Source organism: Accipiter gentilis, chromosome 32 (genome assembly GCF_929443795.1).
Source record: "Accipiter gentilis chromosome 32, bAccGen1.1, whole genome shotgun sequence".
NCBI lineage: Eukaryota > Metazoa > Chordata > Aves > Accipitriformes > Accipitridae > Astur > Astur gentilis.
In genome coordinates this window covers 11,575,388-11,597,050 of record NC_064911.1, presented here as the reverse complement: position 1 = coordinate 11,597,050, position 21,663 = coordinate 11,575,388, and the positions used below count along the sequence as shown (strand labels likewise).

At 36.2% G+C, this 21,663-nt stretch overlaps 2 protein-coding genes across 22 annotated transcripts in view; one reads left to right on the top strand and one right to left on the bottom strand.

The window, feature by feature from the left end:
- Positions 1-21,663, bottom strand: part of CASK (calcium/calmodulin dependent serine protein kinase) — a 240,457-nt gene that overhangs the window by 82,674 nt on the left and 136,120 nt on the right. For 20 of the 21 annotated variants that reach the window (XM_049834799.1, XM_049834804.1, XM_049834802.1 and 17 more), the window contains exons 6-7: positions 12,968-13,070; positions 319-494 (exon numbers count right to left, since the gene is read on the bottom strand). In XM_049834799.1, coding sequence (XP_049690756.1) covers positions 319-494; positions 12,968-13,070 — 279 coding nt within the window. Of the gene's footprint in view, positions 1-318; positions 495-7,217; positions 7,319-12,967; positions 13,071-21,663 lie in introns of those variants that run through there. The other variant, XM_049834821.1, reaches the window with a different exon arrangement.
- On the top strand, positions 14,899-18,625 carry GPR34 (G protein-coupled receptor 34). The gene is made up of 2 exons (XM_049834828.1): positions 14,899-14,996; positions 16,767-18,625. The coding sequence occupies exons 1-2, from the start codon at positions 14,994-14,996 to the stop codon at positions 17,925-17,927; spliced, it is 1,164 nt and encodes a 387-aa protein (XP_049690785.1). The 5' UTR covers positions 14,899-14,993; the 3' UTR covers positions 17,928-18,625.

Below are 21,663 nucleotides of genomic sequence, written 5' to 3'. Positions count from 1 at the left end.
AAAATACAGTATGTTATACTTCACAGCTAAACCTTATGTAATCCTACCGAGCCCAATGTATAATTAAGGGCTAGTTGTTGCACCCATTTATTATTTCATCTGAGTAAATATTTCCGTATTCTAATTCCTAACTTTGATAAAAAACACAGCAGGAACAAGATAGACTGGAGAGAGAAAATTGTCTCTCTTCCTGTGTAACACAGACAGATTTCTGTAAGCTTCATATTTAAATCAGCCTAAATACAAAAATAAAATTCCAGAAATTTTACCAGCAGAGCTCATCTCACTGGAAAAGGATTCAGGTACACTGTCATTTACCTTGTATTTTCCTTTAATAATGCCTTCAAATAATCTTTCCTTGGTTCCATAAAAAGGCAAACAACCGCTTAGCAGGATAAAAAGGATCACGCCACAACCCCAAACATCTACAGGCTTCCCATAAGGTTCCCTTTTTACGACTTCTGGGGCCATAAAATGAGGTGTTCCTACACGTCCTAAATGGAAATAAAGACAAAATTGAGTCAAGTTGATGTGTGTCAAACGTGGAAATGAAGAACATCACTGCGTTAAACTAAAACAGTTTTAATAAGTTTTGTTCATAGGTTAAGCTTTTAGCACAATTCTTTTTTCCTTAAGATTAGGGTTTTTTAAATATATCCAGTGAGACAAATCAGTAGTTTCCCTTTTGTTTGATTTACACTTTTATAAATTGAGGAATATTCTATCCTACCCTGCAGACTGTGAAACAAGACTTATATACGAGCACTAAGATTCTTCAGCGAAACATGCCATATGAAAGTAAAAATATCAATTTGGACAATCTTTGAAACAGGAATTCCTTATCCAGAGAGCATGTACAAAGACATTGTAGAGTTCTAGTCTACACTGCTTACTTGAAAAAGCTGCCTGTAATTGGCAAAAGCATAGTTTGTTCTGATGCTCTGCCCAAACCTTAGCCAGTCTACTGAAACTGCCAACAAGAATGCAAATACATTGTTCATTTATTTGAAGTAGGCAATATCTTACCGCAGATAAAAAGATAATGCAAATTTGTTTCACAGAGTGCTTTCAATGAGTGCCACACAGTAATGGTAGTGATTTTGGATTGGTAATGAATGTACACTCACGGAAACAAAACATTTAGTACCAACTAATCTTTTGAGTGGATAAACTGATTAGAATGACTTCATTCCATTTCTATGTAACACATTAAGCCAAATAAAAGAAACAAACATTTTACCTCTCCCTATAAATGTTTCCCATTGTAAAGAGGTTTGTTTCCCCTGCAAAAGGTTTCCAAAATCAAGATTTGAATGCTCAGGGCATTACTGATACTTACAAACACTGTAGTCTTTGAACTACCCTTGTTCCACCAAGTACCAACAGAAGAAAAAACCCACAACTATAGCAAACTGCTACCACTTGTACCACCTTCATAAATTATTCTTGCTCACTGATACTACAGCGGACTTCAGAGGCTCCATTCAATGCCTGCAGCACCTTTGTGCTGGCTAGGAGGGTTTACAATGCAGCCTAGAGAATTCGAGGTGTTTGCACGGCACATATTTATTTCAGTCTTGTCTTGTAATAGAGAGACTCTTCCTAGACTAGCCTATCCTGCACTCCATTTGAATGTGAGTTAGCTAAGTCACAGCACTGGTAACAAACACCTACGAGAATATCTGGCAGTAGCTTAGTCAGTAGAGACCATCCTTCATGTATACCACCTAATGCAGGAATACGATCTGACCACGTGTGCTGGTTTTGGCTGGGGTTGCACAAGAAGTTGGGAGGGGACACAGCTGGGACAGCTGATCCCAACTGACCACAGGGAGATTCCAGACCACAGGACGTCATGCTCAGCAGATAAAGCTGGGGGAAGAAGGAAAGGGGGGATGTTTGGAGTGATGGTGTTTGTCTTCCCAAGTCCCCGTTAGGTGTGATGGAGCCCGGCTGTCCTGGAGATGGCTGAACGTCTGCCTGCCCATGGGAAGTGGGGAATGAATTCCTGGTTTTGCTTTGCTTGCATGCACAGCTTTGGCTTTACCTATTAAACTGTCTTTATCTCAGCCCACGAGATTTCTCACTTTTACCCTTGATTCTCTCCCCCATCCCACTGCGAGGGAGGTGAGGGAGCGGCTGCAAGGTGCTGAGTTGCCGTCTGGGGTTAAGTCACAACACTGTGCTCTGTTAACTAGTCCCCACTCACTCCTTTCTGCATCTACAAGGATTAAAAAACTGACAGAAAGAGGGTAGCTTTTTTCACCACAGTGTTCTTAAGGAGAAACACCACCATTGTCAAACTTCTTCACCTGGCTTTGTGTTAAACCTTTTCATTCCCAGTTTATGAGGTGATCCCTCTGCCAAACAAATGTTAGGAATCTGTCTGTGACAAAGGAATGTTACCTCACCACTAAGCTAGGCTGGCATCTTAAAAAGTCCATCCAGTCTAGGCTGACGTGATAGCAAAGGGGCAGTTCCTTCCCAGGCTAAAAAGAGTAAAACAGCAAGATGCTTCAGGTCCAGCTCATCCCTTTTATCACTGGGGGAAGAGGAAGGATATTTACTCTGGACAGATAAAGACAGAGATGGATATGGGGAAAGATTACTAATTCTTCTTGTTGGTTATACACAGTTTATAGGCTTATGATCTATTTTCCAGTCTAACTGATAAACCTCAAAGCCAAATCTTCAAGATCACAAATATGAGGTAAAGAATTATCTCCTTAGATGATGCAAAGTCTCTCTCTTTTAGATGCCAGGTGTGGGGAAGGGAACGAAAACTGAAAAAAATTATATCCAGTATGCACAAGTTGCTGAGAACTCTGGTTTTTTTCACTTTTTTTTTTTTTTTTTTTTTTTTTTTTAATGTGCCCACAAATCTGTATCTCCACGGGTTTCCTAACTTTTTTTCCCCTAAGATGCCATTTGATGACAGCAAAAACATCAACATTTCCATCTCTGTATCAGGCTATGCATGTACATAAGCAGCAACACCTGCCCGATCAAACAGTATTTGTGTATCACTTAGACTGCTTATGTGACATTAGTGGTATGCATACCACAGTCTGGAAATCTTTAGTAGAGACAACATCATGCAAGACCGCAGAGCAGCCTGGCTTACCCCAAGTGTTGTTTATCTCAGTGGTAAACTTCCTGGCATTTGGGTGCAGAAGTACTCATTTGCAACTTTGGAGAAGGTATAACCTTTCTTACACATTGAAAAACACATTTCTGGTAATAAAGATCGTTTAAATCTTTTTTATCAATACAAATGGAAAACTGTGTATACTATGAAGATTCTGCCTTCCTACCAGGCTTTCTAATTGCTGTTATGAAATCTGGGAAGTCTAGAGAAAAGTGATTATTCAAAAGACAAACAGCAGAAATCACTACAAGACAAGATATCATAAGAACAAAGAAAGCTGTTTAAAAGAGACATTAAACTTCAGAGAGATACAGAGTCATCTGGATCAAGTAGCTAATGAAACTAAGAATCCTATGTATCAAATGGTTTCGAAGTTGATTTAATGTGTATTTCCAATAATTGTGTGCCACTCTTCTCAGCTCGGGACCTTCTTTGTGTTTTAAGTAAACAATTGCAGAGATGAACATGGTAAAAAAAATTACCACGTGCTGTGAGAAGTAAACCTAAAAGTTTGGGTTTTGGTTTTGGTTCTTTTTGCCAGTGCGTTTGTCTGCTGGCCATTTGCAGTACAGTGAAGGCTGACCTATAGAACATCCTGTTCTGAGGAAAATGTGTACTTGCAAACAATTACCCATCCTACATTTTCTCCTATGGTGTAAAATAGTATATTTAGCAGCTACACATGCTACATAAGCAATGCAATAGAATTGTTGGGTGTAGGTGTTTAGGTGTCAAAGTGGTGGCAGTGGGGGGGCTGCAGGGGTGGTCTCTGGGAGAAGCTGGGGCTGTCCCATGCCAGACACGGCCCGTTCCAGTGGATGCTCCGCAGGGCACAACTGAGCACAGCAGCCAAGGTGGTGGTACCTCAGGGAAAGTGTGTGTAAGAAAGGGAAAAACATTGCCCGACAGTGAGGAGTTCGGGAAAAAAGTGTGAGAAACAGCCCGCGAGCACCAAGGTGAGAGCAGGAAGAAGTGGAAAGGGTGATCCAGCAGAGGTTCTCCTGCAGCCCCTGGAGAGGCCACGGTGGAGCAGGTACGCCCCTGCAGCACCTGGAGGACCCCATGCTGGAGCAGGTGGATACTCCCTGAAGGAACTGAGGCCTGTGGAGGACCCGTGCAAGAGCAGGCTTGTCCTGAAGGACTGCAGCCCATGGGAAGACCCACGGAGAAGCGGGGGAAAAGTGTGAGGAGGAAGGCACGGTAGAGAGGGGCTATAGCGGACTGACCGCAGCCCCCCCATTCCCATTCCCCCTGCACCACTCGGGATTGGGGGCTAAGGGAGTCAGGAACGAGAGAGTGAAGTTGAGCCTGGGAAGAGGAGGAGAGGAGGTGGTGTTTTCATTTTTGTCTTTGCTATTTGAATTGGCAATAAATTAAACTGGTTTTCCCCAAGACAAGTCTGTTTTACCCGTGATGGTAACTGATAAGCAGTTTGCATGTATTTACCTTGACCCATGAGCTTTTCCATTCTATTTTCTCCCCCTGCTCTGTTGAGGAGAGGGAGTGAGGAGTTTGGCCCTTAGACAAGGTCAACCCACCACATGTGGTTATGCTGGTATTAACATAGAGAATACTGATTAGATGGGAAAAATAAGATGAATCTTCCTCCAAAGATACAGCTTGTTTCTTTCATTTTTAGTTTTCAAGTATCACCTTACCCAATTTAATCATGGGCTGTATAAAATAAGTAATCTACAGTGTCAAGAGAGTATTAGAAGTGCCTATGTTTTTGCTTCCTTCTCCCCTTCAGCAAATAATGTTTCAAATTAAAATTACTTTGAAGAAGTTGATAAGCAAGAAAAAAATCCTTCATTATTTATACACAGTCATAAATATATGCAGAACAGAATAGTTTCTTGAAAAAGAGCATTAATCAGCTTCTCTATATTTTTCAAAGCAGGGTCTTGATGGTGGATAACAATTGCAGATTTCCTTTCCCCCTCTACTTCCTGACCACAGGGTGAGACAATACAAAAATACTTACAAAACCACTGAATATCAACAAGTAGCAAACATAACTTGCAACAGTATGCTTATCAAAATTACAGACAAAACATAATACGCAAGCATATCTTGTGCAGTAGCCATCCACTGCCAGCACTCTGTTCATTATCAATGACCTTCACCATATTATAGTTATTTTTCATTGACACTTTTTTTTTCTAACAGAAAAGCTTCTTAAGGTTCATTTCCTACTTTCTATGTGACAACAGACAAATTATAGCCTCTTGATACTTCAAGGTTCCTATTTTGCTTTGTCTAGTGACCTCACATCTGAATGTCAGGCTGCATGTTTACTTAGTACTCAAGTGCCCTTAGAGACAAACTGACATAGAAGTTATGGTTAAAAAAAACTGTCCCTGTCTGATCACCCCAAATTGTCTTTCTCCTCCCTTGGAAGTTAAAGAACTTAGATCACAGGCAGAAGAACTGTGTCTTCGTTGCCCTGGTTCAAAGCCAGCATACCATAAAAATCCACTTTAATGAACTGCTTGATGTTGATGTTGAGCGGAAGGAATATAGACTAGTTCAGTAATGGGTAACATTAAGACCCCAACAGACTGCTGCTATAAACTAGTTGAAAAATAGATGCTACTTAATAGCATGCTGAAAAATCAGTACTACTAAACCTTAATACTCACTTTTAAATTTAAAATGAGAACTCCATAAATACAAATCAAATGAGAAGGAAGGCTAGGCTAACTTAATAAAATCCTGCCATTTACCACTCCTAGATTATAATTAGTGAAATAATTACAGAATGATTTGGTTTCATAACCTTTTTAGTGTAGATTACAAGATCCTGATACTTTAGACAGAGGGGGCAGTCGTGATGGTGGAAATCACAAATTCATATACATGAAAAAGCAAACCCAGAACAAACAGAAGTAATTAATTAATTGGTTGAAACCGAACTGTCCAGTTAAACAGGATTAAAAAAATGCATATATACGGGTATGTATGTATTAGAAACTTAAAAAGGCTAAAGTAATTTCTGGGACAGCTGTCATCCTCGTGACAACTAACCACTTCACTTGGTTCATCTAAGGAGCAAATGATGATTTTGAGGTTATTCTAAAAACTGACCTGAGCAAGAACTGCTGAGCTGAGCATTCCTGCATTTCTGAGCTGCACTTAGCTCAGCAAAATGAACGGAGTGCACACATGAACTTACATAGATAGGGGTTTTGCCTGTGTTGCAACTACAAGAGCTGTAAGGTGAATATCAGTAACAGGATAAACAAAATCTATAGACAGCAAAGTTTTCTAAAATCATGGATACTCCCTGCTCTTTACACCAAGTATAATTTTTGCTGAAAATTATCTAGTAGAAAATTTGCCTTCTAAATATGTTCAGTGTAAACTTTCAAAATTATTGTCAACAGTTCAATTGTTTGAAAATATTTTGGAAGCTTTTGAATTCTCTTTGGTGTTTTGGGAGAAGCTTTGCATCTTTTTGGAGGCAGTGTGAGAAAGAACAGTAAGCACAGGCATTTTTCTTTCTATAATAGATAACTTCTGCCTTCCACAGGTCTTTTATTCTCCAGGATATCAGAACACTCATGGACATATTCAAATGACTGCCCATGAAAAAAATAACAGTATTTCAATAAATATTGCATGCATGCATACACACATGATTTTTAGTTGTATTTGTATGTGAGAAGACATTGTATTGAAGGCTGGAATAAATTTTCTGTCTATGTGCTTCTAGGTTCTCCTTCTCTGTTCTAGAGTAGCATTAACTGAAAATCATTACTATACGAAGACTCAGCAGTGGTATGTATTCAATGTGATACTTGCCTCCATCCAATTCATTGTAAACAAATGCCTACAAAGTGTTTGCTGACTTAGGAAGCACTCAATGCCTGAATAGGTACAGATATTCGACATCTTATTTCTAGAGGTAAGCTTTCTTATCAGCCAGTTTTGAGGCATGTTGGTAGTCTGGATATTTATATAATTGCTAATTTTGCTGATTTTTGCTGTGGATAAACAGAGAGCTTCAGTCTTCAGGTGTTGTCAATCTGATATCATTTACAAGCACTAAAGATAAATTTTGACTTACCTTTGATAATTTAGTTTCTATGACTCTTTCCATATTATTCCAGACAATAGGGCTATGCTTTCCACAAGAAGAAGAGTATATACAGAGACCCAATCAGATTTTGTCATCCCTAAGGCAGGGGATTGATGACCAAGATATCAGAAGGAGAGTCTTTCAACAGCAGTAGTATCTGAACGATGTATAAGGAAACAACTGGAACAAATAATTTTTAGGAAAAAAATGTGAGGTACTAATAAACATCACCATCTGACCTCTCACAATAGTGTAATAAGAAATATGTTCATAAATTAAGGAGTTTCTAAAAGAGTGGGATGTCCAGAATAATGTGGAAGGAATCGAAGAATCACACACAACGGATCAGATAGGTCAATACTTTACTACTTTTAATTCCTTTCCACATTACTCCAGACAATAGAGATGTTTAAAGCAGGTGTACAGAGAAGATGAATAGATATTAAAAAAAAAAAAAAAAAAAAAAAGCAATTCAGCTTCAGCACAGAAGATTGTCTGAAGAAAATGTATTTTAAAAGATGCATTGGCAGACAACTGGACAACTGGATATTAGTGTCCAGAAAATGAACAAAGCAAAGATCACAGGTTAAACAGACAAATTATAATAATTGATTCAATGGCCTTTTCAGCCATAAAACTATGATGGAGGAAGTAAACCTAAATTGGCTTTTAAACACATTAGCCTCCTGCAAGCACTCTCAAATCGACCCAGATGTGAAATGGAATTTCTGAGAGACAGTAAACCACAGTTGTATCTTTTAAACAAAACAAAGTCTATCAGAGGCAAAGCTTTGAAGAGGCTCACTTTTTTTTTATTTTTTCAGGGGCGGGGGGGGGAAAGTGAAATAGCACTCTTGCTTTGCAGAGAAAAGAAACACTACCATTTAAGTGAAAGAAGAGTACTAGTGTAGGATCTCAGCCTACAAATGTTCTCCTTGGAAAACAAATGAAAGATTCACTATATCATTGAGACACTGATGATGAAAAGGAAAAAAGTCTATGCAGTGTAAAAAAACAACATTTCAAAAGTATGATTTTTAAACTGGGGTTTATAAAACCACGAAGAAAATCCAGTTTGGTGAAACACTGGAACAGGTTGCCCAGAGAGCTGGTAGATGCCCCATCCCTGGAAACATTCAAGGTCAGGCTGGACGGGGCTCTGAGCAACCTGATCTAGTTGAAGATGTCCCTGTTCTTTGCAGGGGGGGTGGACTAGATGACTCTTAAAGGTCCCTTCCCACCCAAACCATTTATGATTCTATGGTCATTTTTACACTGATGGGAACAAAACAAAAATAAAGAACTTAAAAGATCCACCCCCACCCCAAATTCCATAGTGTTATTTGCAGGAAAATATATGGTAATGCCTTCCTTTGCTGTTTTTGTAGTAAGTCTAAAAGGCTAGCTGATGAAGAACCAAGAACACTTGATATTTATGTGCTGTACTTCTATTAAGAACATGTAGGATGTTTTCCAGTAAGATGATGACAGTTGTGTTAGGATGCCTGAAGATACTACAGGATTCCGAAGCAACTTAGGGGAGCTAATTAATAATAAAATCAATACTGGACTGGATTAACGTCATGGCACCTGCGACATTTTGCTGCTTAAGATAAAAAGTGAAAAGCCGTTAACTATCCATAGATAAGACTTGACAGTTAGTATAGAACCTCATACCACTTAGGTCTATACAGTTATCTTATTTTGCACTAGTTGAAACCAGAAGAAAATAAGTAGATTAAGTGAAGGGAATAGCACTTGTGGACTCAATGGCTTTTGTGCCTTCAAACTTTTATATGATATAATAGCTAAAAATCCCAAGATTTAGCATCCAAGATATTTGATATCTGATAAATCTGATGTCACATTTATTTACAAAAATATTGTGACAATGCATACCACATTCTGAAAGAAAAATTGGCCAAGGAAGAAGACAGAAATCATAATGTGAGATTGCTCTATTAAATCACTGACTTCTCAGGGGTTCCACTACTCCAGCTGCATCGTAACCATGCAAACATAACTGTTTCCTGTCTACATCTACATCCTGTTCCATAAAAGAATTCACTTATAAATGATGATGATCTGTAACTACTGTGTATACTGCCAGAATTCCATCTTGAAGTACCTACTTCAATGTTTCAAATGAATACACTTAGCAAAATTTTCCACTTCTGATCATAAGAACTACAAGAAGACACCTTCAGAGATTGGTAGCTCATGAAAACAATTTCTTATAACGCAGAAGATGACACATGCTTATTATTCATTGTGTTGCAGCTTATGGGCAAACACGATGGAACAAGAAGTATTTCCTTACATTTTCCCTTCTGGTCTTATGAAAAATGAGTTATGGCTATGTCCTTTTTTGGTACTTAATAATAATTAAACTCTCTTAAAAATAAACTCAGCTGGGTTGTTAGCTGATAAAATAGCCATGTTCCTAAAATCTATTCCATAGACATTTTCACTAATGACATCTAATATGATGTCATAGTTTGCTATCATGAGTTCCCTTACACTTCTGTTAAATAACGCTCTATCTGCTCGAAAGAATACTGTAGTTATAATTCTTCTAAACAACACAAGTCTGTCTTTGGACTTACATCAAAAGATTGGGACTGGTCTACTTTCAATACCTGGGACTTAGTTTAACTATTACAAACCCCCTTTTTCCCCCAAAAAACAATTTACGCACACTGGAAAAAAGATATCTTTTGTTAAGTTAAAAAAAATAATCCATAGTCCCAAACAAAGCAAAAGCTGTACCCCAGAAGGCAGGCTTTGAAGACATTGAGGGAGCAAATTCCCTCCTATCTGAGTTCTCCTGGGGGTACACACAATCTGGGCTTGCCAGGCACAGGTGTGTCAATGTAAAAAGGTAAGCAAAATGGCACAAAAGGTAAGCAAAATGGCACAAACACAAATGCATGAAAGCAAGAAAAAGATTTTAGAATATGGGTAGCCTCTGAATGTTTTAGATATAGCAACTCCTATTTTAGGAGAAAAAATACTACCACAGAAGAAAGTGATCATCATAGATATTGAAGAGCTTTTGTATAATGGCTGGATTTTTATGCAAGGTTAAGGGAAGGGTCCTATCAGTTGAACTTCACTACAGTTGCATTCCTTTCAGTGTTGACATGCTTTTTCTAAAGGAAAACTGTCCTTTTCTGGTTTAAAAGATAAACTACAGCAAGCAACATAAAATAAAGAAAGATAAAAGATTTCTTTTCTTGAACACCAGGGTCATCTACATAGGGATTTACACTAGTAATGAGTATATGCTGTTAGGGTATCATGGTAATACTCATTACCTAGATACAGACAGCTTAATAAGTACTGCACTTCCTATAAGTATACGGCAGCGTGTTTTCAGTATTGTAAAAATTTTAAGGTGTATTGAGCACTGAAATGGCTTAGCACAGGGTTTTTAGGTCAGTAAGAGAACCTTAATACCATAATAGCTTTTATTTAATAGAGAATTTCTTTTTTCATGTGTTAACCACCAAATACAGGAATTGCCATGCTGAAAGGGAAATGATTGACTATGTTAAACTGAATCAATTTTTTTCACTAAAAATCAGAAAAAGAATGTGAAAGTGAACAGGTCAGCTATTATACTGCTCAAACTTCTCTATAAGGAGAGTTTCTATTTCATTTAGGAGCCAATTAAGAAATAAGTAGTGCCTGTAATTTATTATTACTACAAAACAAAATTATCCATAGGGCATATGGATAACTAACTTAAACAAACATGCAGATAACCCATTTTTTACAAGATCTTTATAGCCCAAATCAAACAGACAGTATTGTTACTTTCATATAACACATATGGGGTGATATTGTAAAGGTGAAGAAATAAAATCTTGCAAGTGCTGTGTAGGGGACTGTCTAGTAATATGCCTTCAGGTAGGACTCTGGAAGGGAAAAGAATTGCCAGATAACAGATGTAGTTTGTGGTATAAAGACTAGAATGGAAGATGAGAAGAAAGAGATAAGGAGTGTGTCAAGGAGAAAATTTGAAACAAGTAGTAGAATTGAGACCTTCCATGGTATATAAATGAAGTGGAATTACTCTGGATATCCCTGAAAGCAAGAGGAATTTGAAGCTGAAAGTAACAAGTGCTAACGAAAAGGGTACAAATTGGAAATGGCGGTTGAGAAAGAGGGAAAAAAAATGAAGGCAGACTGGAAGGAAGGAAGGAAGGAAGGAAGGAAGGAAGGAAGGAAGGATGGATTTGAGATGGATGAGGCAAAAGATAACAGATACAGAGAAATATTATACTGATGAGGCTTAAGAAAGAAGCTTCTATAAGTACTGCAAACAGAACCATAAAGGAATGAAAACATTTTTACATAGAAAAGGAAAGACCAGACAAGCACTGACAACTGCATGGAAGTTAAGCACATGAACAATGAGTGCGATCACAGAAAAGTGAATGGTAAAAGGAAGGGAAGGACATGACAAATTTGGGGAAAAATGCAGGATTTTCTTTCCAAGTTGAACTTGAGGTTTCTTGCGAGACAGCTAGTAGTCTGAAAGAAAGTACACTGTATCTGACTACCTCCAGAAGAGTAGCTGAAACAGAAGAAATGGATAAAGTTGCTCAGTGAGAATATAAAGAAGAAAAATGAGAGAATCATAAACAAAAGTGTAGGAACTATCACTAAAAAAGCAGTGGCTGAGGTACAGAAAATTTGAGAAACACAAGGAAAGTAAAGAAAGAAGTGATCTTTCTATTAAGGAAACAACAGTAGCTTAACTGACTGAGTATTTTCTTTGAAAAGATGTATCTAGCTCTCTACGTAATAAGATACTTAGATATTTCCAGGGTATTAGTGATATCTGGAAGGGAATGGAAGCTGTTGGTACGTTTATACTGGATTTGCTTTTTATTTTAAAAAGCATATGAAAGCCAAATTGACGCAGACCTTTAAGTAATTAGATAAGGAAATCTGAGTTTTTGAAGAAGCATGGTACTGAGAGGAAGTTACTAGTTTTCAACAAAAAAAAAATTAAAACTAACAAAATCTTTTGTTGTGGTCTACTCTGGCAATGAAAGCATCAGAAAATTGATTGGGTCTTCATCTGTGCAGGCTGATTAAAGCATAACCCTATTGTCTGGAACAATATGGAAGGCAGCTAGAAGAAATAAAATCCACAGAAAACAAAACACACTTAGTCAAAAAATATACATACGTATCAAGGTATTGATGTCTTATGCAATAATTACAATGAAATATTAAAACACAGAAAATAGTCACATGTGAAAACTAGTAAGATTTTGCTATTATACAGCAAAACATTCTGACAGAAATTGCCTAGGAGACATAGGGGAGCATTGACGATGCTGTAGTAAGTCCTTACTCAATTGCTTTGACATACATTTCAATCCTGACAGCATTTTTATTTCATTTGCTTTGTCAAGCATGGAAGAATTATGCCAAAGATTGTATTAAAGTGGAAAATTCTTTGCTTTTTTTCAATGTTATTTTGATCAAACCAGTGTAAGCTCCTGTTGAGTAACATTTAGATGGATTTAATACTCAGTATATGTACACACAATAATTCTGCTAGAAATTTAGCTTAACTGTGTGCATTTATAACGTTAACAAAGTCTTTAGTGAAAGATTATTTTTGAGCTCTTGTTTTGCAGGCCAGGCTGTGTCGGAAGAACAGAACTCTGCAGTACAACATGCATAATATTATATAACTTCAAAGGAAAATTTCTTACCTCCAGCAACTAGCCCAGACTCTCCTAACTGAATTGCTACCCCGAAGCCACCAAGCTTTACTGGGGCTGAATTCTCTTTTGAGGCAAGCAGTACACAGTGTGGCTGAAAAGACAAAACCCCAGACAAATTATTATATTATTTGAGAAATACAGTTTGCATTTTAGAACTTATTTTCATAAATTTGCAAACAGAAGCTAGAATTTTTTATTTTTTTTTAAAAAGAATTTCTTAATTTCAGATATATTTGTTTCTGGCATGGACTCCTCTTTCTTCATTGGCTTCCCTTTCAATTGCCCTAGGCACAGCAAAATCCTTCCAGGAGTTATCAGAACTTGCAAGGAATACAAAGTGAAATAATAATAAAATGGAGAAAAAAAATTAACACCTATAATTTCTTACCTGGTATTATTTTTTCTTTTTACCTTTCACCCTTAAGCCTTACACTGTTTCAATTCTCCAGCAGAAATATCCTGCCTATGATACATTTTGTGGGATCCTATCCTTCACACAGAGAACATAAAACACTATTTTGAGCCTTAATCACAGAATTCACTGATCACTTTCCAACTGCAGGAAAGAAAAGGAACATCCCTGTGATGTTTCTAATAAATATTGCAGTAAGGGGGGGAAATTGTTTAGGTTTCTAAACTGAATTCCAGGCACAGTCATACCTTTGATTTTCCACAGCGTTCCCACTAATAAGAGTGAGGTGTAATGTATAAAAATGGAATAATATTATACAACAATTTGGATGGATAGTGACTGGTGTAGGAGGAAGCAACATACAGACAAAATCTATTGGAACACAATTTAGTATTTAATACACATAGCCAAACTACTGCATTTAATATAGAACAACTTCCTGCATTTACTCAAAGCCTCCCTTTGCAGTCAACCATACTATTTAACCGGAAGAATGCCAGATTTCTATACTGCTTCTTGAGAATACATTACCACTTAAATTACAAAACTAGGAACTCAAAATAGTGCAAAGGGGCTACAACAAGCTCAGTCTGACTACCTATAAAGTCATCATCTGTAACCATCTGTAACTATTTTTTCTTTTAAAAAGTTTCAATTGTACGAGAACAAGCACCTTCAAGTAAGAATGCATAGCCTGTTTACAATTCTAACTGAAATCTGCAGAATCCCATAAAAGCCCAATTCCTAAACAGATGATATAGTAAGAAAGTTAACATGGGAAATCTCATTTCAAATGCTAAGGAGAATACAAAGTCGAGACAATGTTCTTGAGATGATCATGAAATTTAGGCTACCTTATACCAGGACTTCTAGAATCCATTTTTAAATTAGCAGTTTATAAATGTAATTTTCAATCCCTTACATCCTATTTAAAATAGTATTACCAGGTGGTATTATCTCTGCATATTGTATTTCATTTCTGCCTTATTGAAATTGTTAAGCTGCACACTTTGGGCACTTTCACATTCTCTCATTGCTATCATTCTGAGTGAAAAATATCAACCTCAAATTTCTAACCCCAGGCAAGGAGGAAGGTAGATGGGAGAACTACACCAACATAAGCAAAATGTACCATTTCATTGTGGTGTTGATTTATATTTACCCTACATTTGAAAAAGTGATACTATTTCCATGACATTATTAAAAAGAAGACAGGCTGTACCCAACAAAATTGTCATCCAAAAAGGAAGCCACTGACACTGCCCACCAGAAATAAAGTTTCTGAGAAAAAAAATCCAAATCTCCCATTCAGAGTGAAACTCGGAGAAAATGTTATTGTAGAACCTCTCCCAGCAAAGCCCAAATTAACAGCAAAATTGATCTTTTCAATAAACTGAGTTTTGTTAGTTTAAAATATCTCTTAAAAAAACAGTTGCAACACTAGTTAAACTTCCCCTTGTTGCTAATTGTACTGTGTCAGCTGATTCTCATCACTTTCATAGAGAAGCTGGTGCTTTAGCTTTCTAATAAGAGGACTTGCATGTTACTCCTCCCTGTCTTCGCTAGCGGTTTTGACAGTCAGGAGAAGTTCTTAATATATAAATGGTAAGTGGCTTCTTTTATACTTAAGCTATAGTAAAACAAATTTCTATTAAAATTTCTCTTAGCTGCAGAGGTACTACTGACCTTCAAACCCTTTCTTAAATATACTTATGTATAGGCACGCCTGCTTTCTTACAGACAACAAAACTTCGAATAACAAAAAGTTATGTTTCTAATGCATCTGCAGTGTAATTGCTTTTTCTCTCTCATTGACCTAAAACTTGTCACTACTTAGGCAAGTCATGATGTCAAGCATTTTTATAGAAAAGCAACATAAACAAGAAATTCTAGTAGTAGATAGGTTTCAAGATGTATTTGAAAGCATCATGGTTTTTAATCAAACTTTTAAAATTACTTCTTGTCCTGACAATATGAATGGCAAATATGAAAACAGAAATATTTTTGAAACTGCTAACATACTGCACAAACTTAATGCAATTTAAGCTCAGCCAACATAGGATGTTAAAATATTTTAGGCAGTCCTCTCATAATTCAGATTCTGTATGTACATTAGGTCTTACTAAGAATTTTACCTAAAGTGCTGCCATTTTCACTGCTGTAGCTATATCACACATTTAAATGTAAATTTGCATTTTTAAGACCTAGCATGCAAATGAAAAACTGTTTTAAAGTTATGTATACGGCAGTGTTTTGTTGGGTTTTTTTCTTGTTACTGTTGTTGGACAACTAAGTTCAGAATACCAAAAACCAATTCTGAAGTTTTTATAAGATATGGGAAAAAAACCTCGCCCTGTTAAAATTGAGGACAAAAATTAGTAATAATAGCATCACTAACCAGTCTTAACCATCTCTCTAAACAGCTTATTGTGATTCTGCTCTCCTAACCACACACTTTTCTGGTCCTCCCTCTTTGGTCAAACCTGTCTTTTATCTTCCTGATTGTAGCTTCCTGATCAAAAATAAGCTTAGTGAAATTAAAATTTTGAAATGAAAACAATGAAGATGTGAAAACAATCTGTTACTGTATTAATGTGGTTTCCAGCTAATATTATTTTATTTACATAACATTGGTTTCTGAACAGTCAAGAAAAGGAAAAAATACTTAAATTTGCATTAAGATATAAATGATTATAAACAAGTTACTGTAATAATACTGACTCACAGTGTTACTTATAACAGATTACATAGCCAAATAAATATTGACAATTGCTTTTCTAATTGAAAACTGGTGACTTACATGCGAGAGATCCTGAGGACTTACTTAAAATTAATACTGATGAGTTTAGAATTGTTCTTATATATTTCTATGTACTTTTTATCAACACTGAGAATACTTCACTTAGCTATGCTTACCTGTTCTTGCATCTTAATTAAAAAGTTTCCTGTGCTAGAAAGACGAATCCTAACATCTGAACTTAAAAAAATCATTTTTACTTATAGAAATTTAATTTTTTTGTTTTATCTAAAGTTTGCTGCAAAGCATAATAGTTGATTTTTAAAACAACACAAGACAGTAATAAAGATGTAATTACAAAAATAGTTATCTGTGCGAGTACTCTGTACCATCTGTTCTTGCCTACTTCACATGAAGAAAAACAGGGAATCGATTATTCTAGACTTACATTGTATCATGATATCCAGCTGAAAGTCCTGCTTCTACTCAGCTACAGTGATACTTTGGTGCATTTACTTTTTTTAATTATTGCCTTTTATGTTTATATCACATAAGACTGTATGCAATAAAGCAAGCAAACATGTGAAAATGATCCAATGGCAATTTAATTCTTAAAATTTCTCTTTGCATCCCTACAGAACAAAAAATCCTCACAAATGATGGCAGCAGCTTCAGCTGATTTACTGACCATTATTCCATACAAGGAAGACTTCTGGAGTAACCAAACTAACCTAGCCATAAATGCCTCGGAAATTCAAAATAATGCCAGTTGTCCCTTAGATGAGAACTCACTGTCACTTGCTTTGATAGTTTTTTACTCCATTATTTTTGTTGTTGGATTGGTTGGAAATATTATAGCCCTGTTTGCTTTCCTGTGCATTCATCAGAAAAGGAATTCTATCCAAGTTTACCTGCTAAATGTAGCAGTTGCAGACCTTCTGCTGATCTTCTGTCTTCCCTTCCGAATACTCTATCATGTTACGAAAAACACCTGGATGTTTGGACTGATTTTATGCAAGATTGTAGGAACTCTATTTTATATGAACATGTATATTAGCATAGTACTGTTGGGACTAATTAGCCTAGATCGTTATGTAAAAATAAATAAGTCTGTGAAGCATCCTAAAATGTTAACTACTACACGAAGTATACATATTTGTTGCGTGGTGTGGGCACTTGCACTAACAGGATTTATAACAGTAGTTGCACCATCTTTCTTTAAGAGTGAGGACAGCAACTCTACTATGTGCTTTCATTACCGAAATAAACAGAATGCAAAGACAGAAGCCATTTTAAATTATATTATTGTAATCATTTTTTGGATAGTTTTTTTCCTTTTGATACTTTCGTATGTTAAAATTGCCAAGAACCTTCTAAAAATTTCAAGGAAAAGAGCAAATTTTCCCAATGCAGGAAAGTACACCCAGACAGCAAGGAATTCCTTCATTGTACTCATTATTTTCACCATCTGTTTTGTTCCTTACCATGTGTTCCGGTTTGTCTACATTACATCACAGTTACAAAATCCATCTTGTTATTGGAAGGAAGTAATTCACAAATGCAATGAGGTGATGCTTATATTTTCATCTTTCAACAGCTGCTTAGACCCAGTTATGTATTTCCTAATGTCCAGAAGTGTCCGTAAGACTGTATTCCAACTTATTTGCAGAAGAATTCATGGAGATTCAGGCCTAACTCTGGAAAGCACTTCAGAAATAAAACTTGGACAATATACACAAGAGCGATTATCTACTACCACTCCTCACACAAGTTCTTTGAAGAAAAAGTCTCTGATTTGATTGTTTAAATGAATGGGTACTAGCTTCTCTTTGTCACTCCAGGACATCAATTTAAGATTACCAAATGCTATACTGTACAGCTACTAATCCTGCCTCTGTCTTCCTGTTAAAAATGAGAAGTCTTACTTCTGTTTGTGAAAATGAGAAGTTACTCTTCAGAAGTATTTTACTCTTGTTTATCCAAGAAAACAAAATAGGAAGTTCTCAGACATCTTCTGTTGGACTAAACTAGAACACTAACTCTTTATGGAGATTTCCACCAAGTGGTTTCAACCTGTATAAGGAATCTTGTATATAGACATTAATATTACCAACTTGCGTATGTAAATAATAGAAGAATTTTGCAAAAAGTAAATTGTGTCCATTTGAAAAAGCTCTATAAACCATTGCAGATTTTATGTACTTCTCTGTTTTAATAGGTTTCAAAGAGATCAGCATTTTAATTACATTTATATAAGTATTTTTTCCAAGAAAATATTTGAGATTTAGCAACATATGTGGCTTAAAAATGAGGTGAATAACACAACTGCCATTAATTCAGTTATAATTACAGAAGATACAATTAGTTTTATTAAACAGCAAAATTAAAATATTCAAGCCTCCTAAGCTCCTTATTATATTTTCAACATTTTAATGAACGTCAGGGTTGAACACCTGAGGAAAACTAAGCAATGCTTTTAGAAAATTAGAAATTAATGAAGGAGAGATGACATATGGCTATTTTCAGTTACCTAAGATTTCCTTCAAACTCTGACAAATTTGGTGACTGCAGCTACACAAAGTAGTTCAAGAAGGAAAAAAACCCTCATAGAACTGAGCGTAAAGAACAGAATAGAAAAATTAGCTCTTGTGAACACTTGACACACAAGCTCTGATCTTTGCTCGGGCTCAGCCACTGGTCTACTTACAGATTTCCAAAGCCAGGCATTTCAGCTGCAAGCTTCCTCCCTGGCACAGGCCTCCTCTTTTCATGTGATTAAAATAATCTTGATAATTGCTGATGCTATCTCAATAGCAAAGTAACAGCAATGTCCCATAGATACAACTATATTCTCAGATTAAACCCAAACAAGTTTCTGTATTTAGGCACAACCCAAAATTTCAAACTGTAACATTGTTCAAAAAAAAGGGGGCTGAAGGTGGGGGTTGTTTGACCCAAAAATGAGTAAAGAGGCAGTTATACAAAGAACAACTTAAATGTCTGGCATGACAGGCCAGAAAGGTGAACAAATAAGACACTAGATGTTAAGCTCCATAAAATAAGGATTTATTATCCTGAACATACCAAGCAATATTGCTCACGTAAGCTGGTTTAAAGAACTTGGTTTTAATATGACTACCAGTAACTTCTCTGATGGACCAAATGACTTTTAATGCCAAATCTTCGTCAAACTTGTGGATTTTTACTAATTCTGTACAGTATTCTGGTTTTACAGAAACTACTCATAAAAATCCTATTGAGCAAAGTAAACATAACACTTCACCTCTGCTAGATATAAACTTGGTTTAATTTTTATGTGTTTTTACTTCATTCAGTTTTGGTGAAACTGGGTATAAACACATTAAACAAATTACAGTGACTAGCTAATGTTTTTTGGTTTTGTGGTTTGTTTTTTTTTAAAAAAAGGGTGAGGTTTCTTAATCTTGAAGAGAGAGATCCCTACAAACATGTAATTTTCATAAAAGTACAGTGGTAACTGCATTTTTTTCTTAAACATTTCAGCATAAAATTAAGATATTTGTACAATAATTTCTGTTTGATTCTCACAATAATTGCATTATATTTTTTCATGACCTTTTATCTAGCATCTTGTCATGCTACTACATGTACACTGAAGCAAGAACTGTCTTGGCTCTGTATTTCTACAGTGCAAGGAATAGCATGTTCCTTGCCCTCTGCAATTCTCCTATGCAGTATAGTAATTCTACATAGTTATATCAACTCTGGTAAATCTAGAGGAGTTTATAAACCATCACTACACAAGATACATACACTATCTCATCATTCTTTCTTTGCCTATATTCCTCCTACTGTGAGTAGTTGATTGATGACACTTATCACCAGGCTGGGAAGGGTGGGGAACGTGGGACAGGATGGACACGAATGACACAGTGTGGCCCGAACAAAATTTGAATTCTAAAATTCTTTTGAAGAAAGTGTTCTGTTTAAACCAGAATTTTAATTTACAAGGGCTGCAAATCATGGACACTGCATGACTGCAAAACCAGATCTGTTCAGGTGTGTTCAGAAGATCAAGTAGTATTATAGGGCTTCAATGCTACAAATGAAGTTGACTTTTAAAGCCAAAGCCAAATAGAAATGTCTTCCACAGGACAAAAAAGACCACCTTAGTATTCTCGGCATACTTCTTCTGTAAATTATGTAATATTTACTTGGTTACTATAATATTATTTTGTAAGCAACTAAAGACATAAAAGGACAACAGGAAAATAGTCATGCAGTACAAGTTCAAGATTCTGGTCCATCATGTGAATAGTATTACATGGGCTATTTTGTTTTTAATAATTTCAACAGTGAAATCTAGTCAGTATTTTCTTCAAGAGGAAAGCCTTAAACACCCATACCTATTTGCATTGATCAGATGTGTTCTACATGACAGTCATTCTTTACAGATTGTAGAGAAGGAGCACCAAGGAAAGCATGCACAATATCAGCAGACAAGGTTTCAGAAAAAAAAAACATTTTAGAAGAAATGTCAGAGTAACACTTTCCCAGGACTACTTTAAAATAATGCTACACGTTAATATGTTTCAAAAGCATTTCAATACAGGATAATCTGTCGCTTAGACCAGTCTCTGTACACAAGCAGCAAGTATGACCCAAACCTTTTAAAGAGATTGCAGAGAGCTACAGTCTAATGTTCGTATTAGGCAAATCCATAGCACCTATTAAAGACAAATAAAATTAGGCAAGCTTGGATGTATAAGGTACTCTAGGGAAAAGTGAATAGATTTGTTTGAGGCAAGCCATCAATAACAGAGGAGCTCTCTGGAAGAGCTGAGAAGAACTGGGATAAAGGTGATAGGGTGTATTTGGACTTCAGCAAGGTCATTTACTAAAGGCTCTAAGAAACCCTAGGATGTTAGATGTTAACTCTTGCTTTAAAACTGGCTAAAAATTGGAAAGAAAGCTTAAAAATACATAGTCTTTTTTCTTCATGATATTCCCCAAGAAAATGCAAATAGAAAGGTTTACGAACATGTTTAACACTACAATGTGGAATGAGTGAGAGTAAGGAGATGACGAAGTTTTCAAACAACACACAATTATTCAGGGTAGTCAAACCTAAAAAAAGTTCAAGATATAACTCTCTGCTGAACAGCAATAAAAGAGCAAACGGACAGTTAAAATTAGGAGGAAAAAAACCCGAGAAGTCATCATCGTGCTATTGTACAATTTATATGATACAGAATCTATACAGACTACACTAAATAAATAACTCTTCAGTTCAGAAATGAAAATCTGAAAGGGAGCACAACAAGTCTATAACAGCAGGTATGGCACAGAAGAAGGGAACAGGTATGACAATATGATCATTGTCAGAGTGTGGCATTGAGGGAGTAGCAGTTAGAAGAAAAAAATAACCCCCAAAAGCAACCAGACAAGTGAAAATACTTATTGATTTCCACTACTATGTAAATCAGTGCTTTAAGATGTTACAGGCCAGATGTATCAACTGGCTGAGAAAGGGATCTGAAACTAGACAGCACGGTC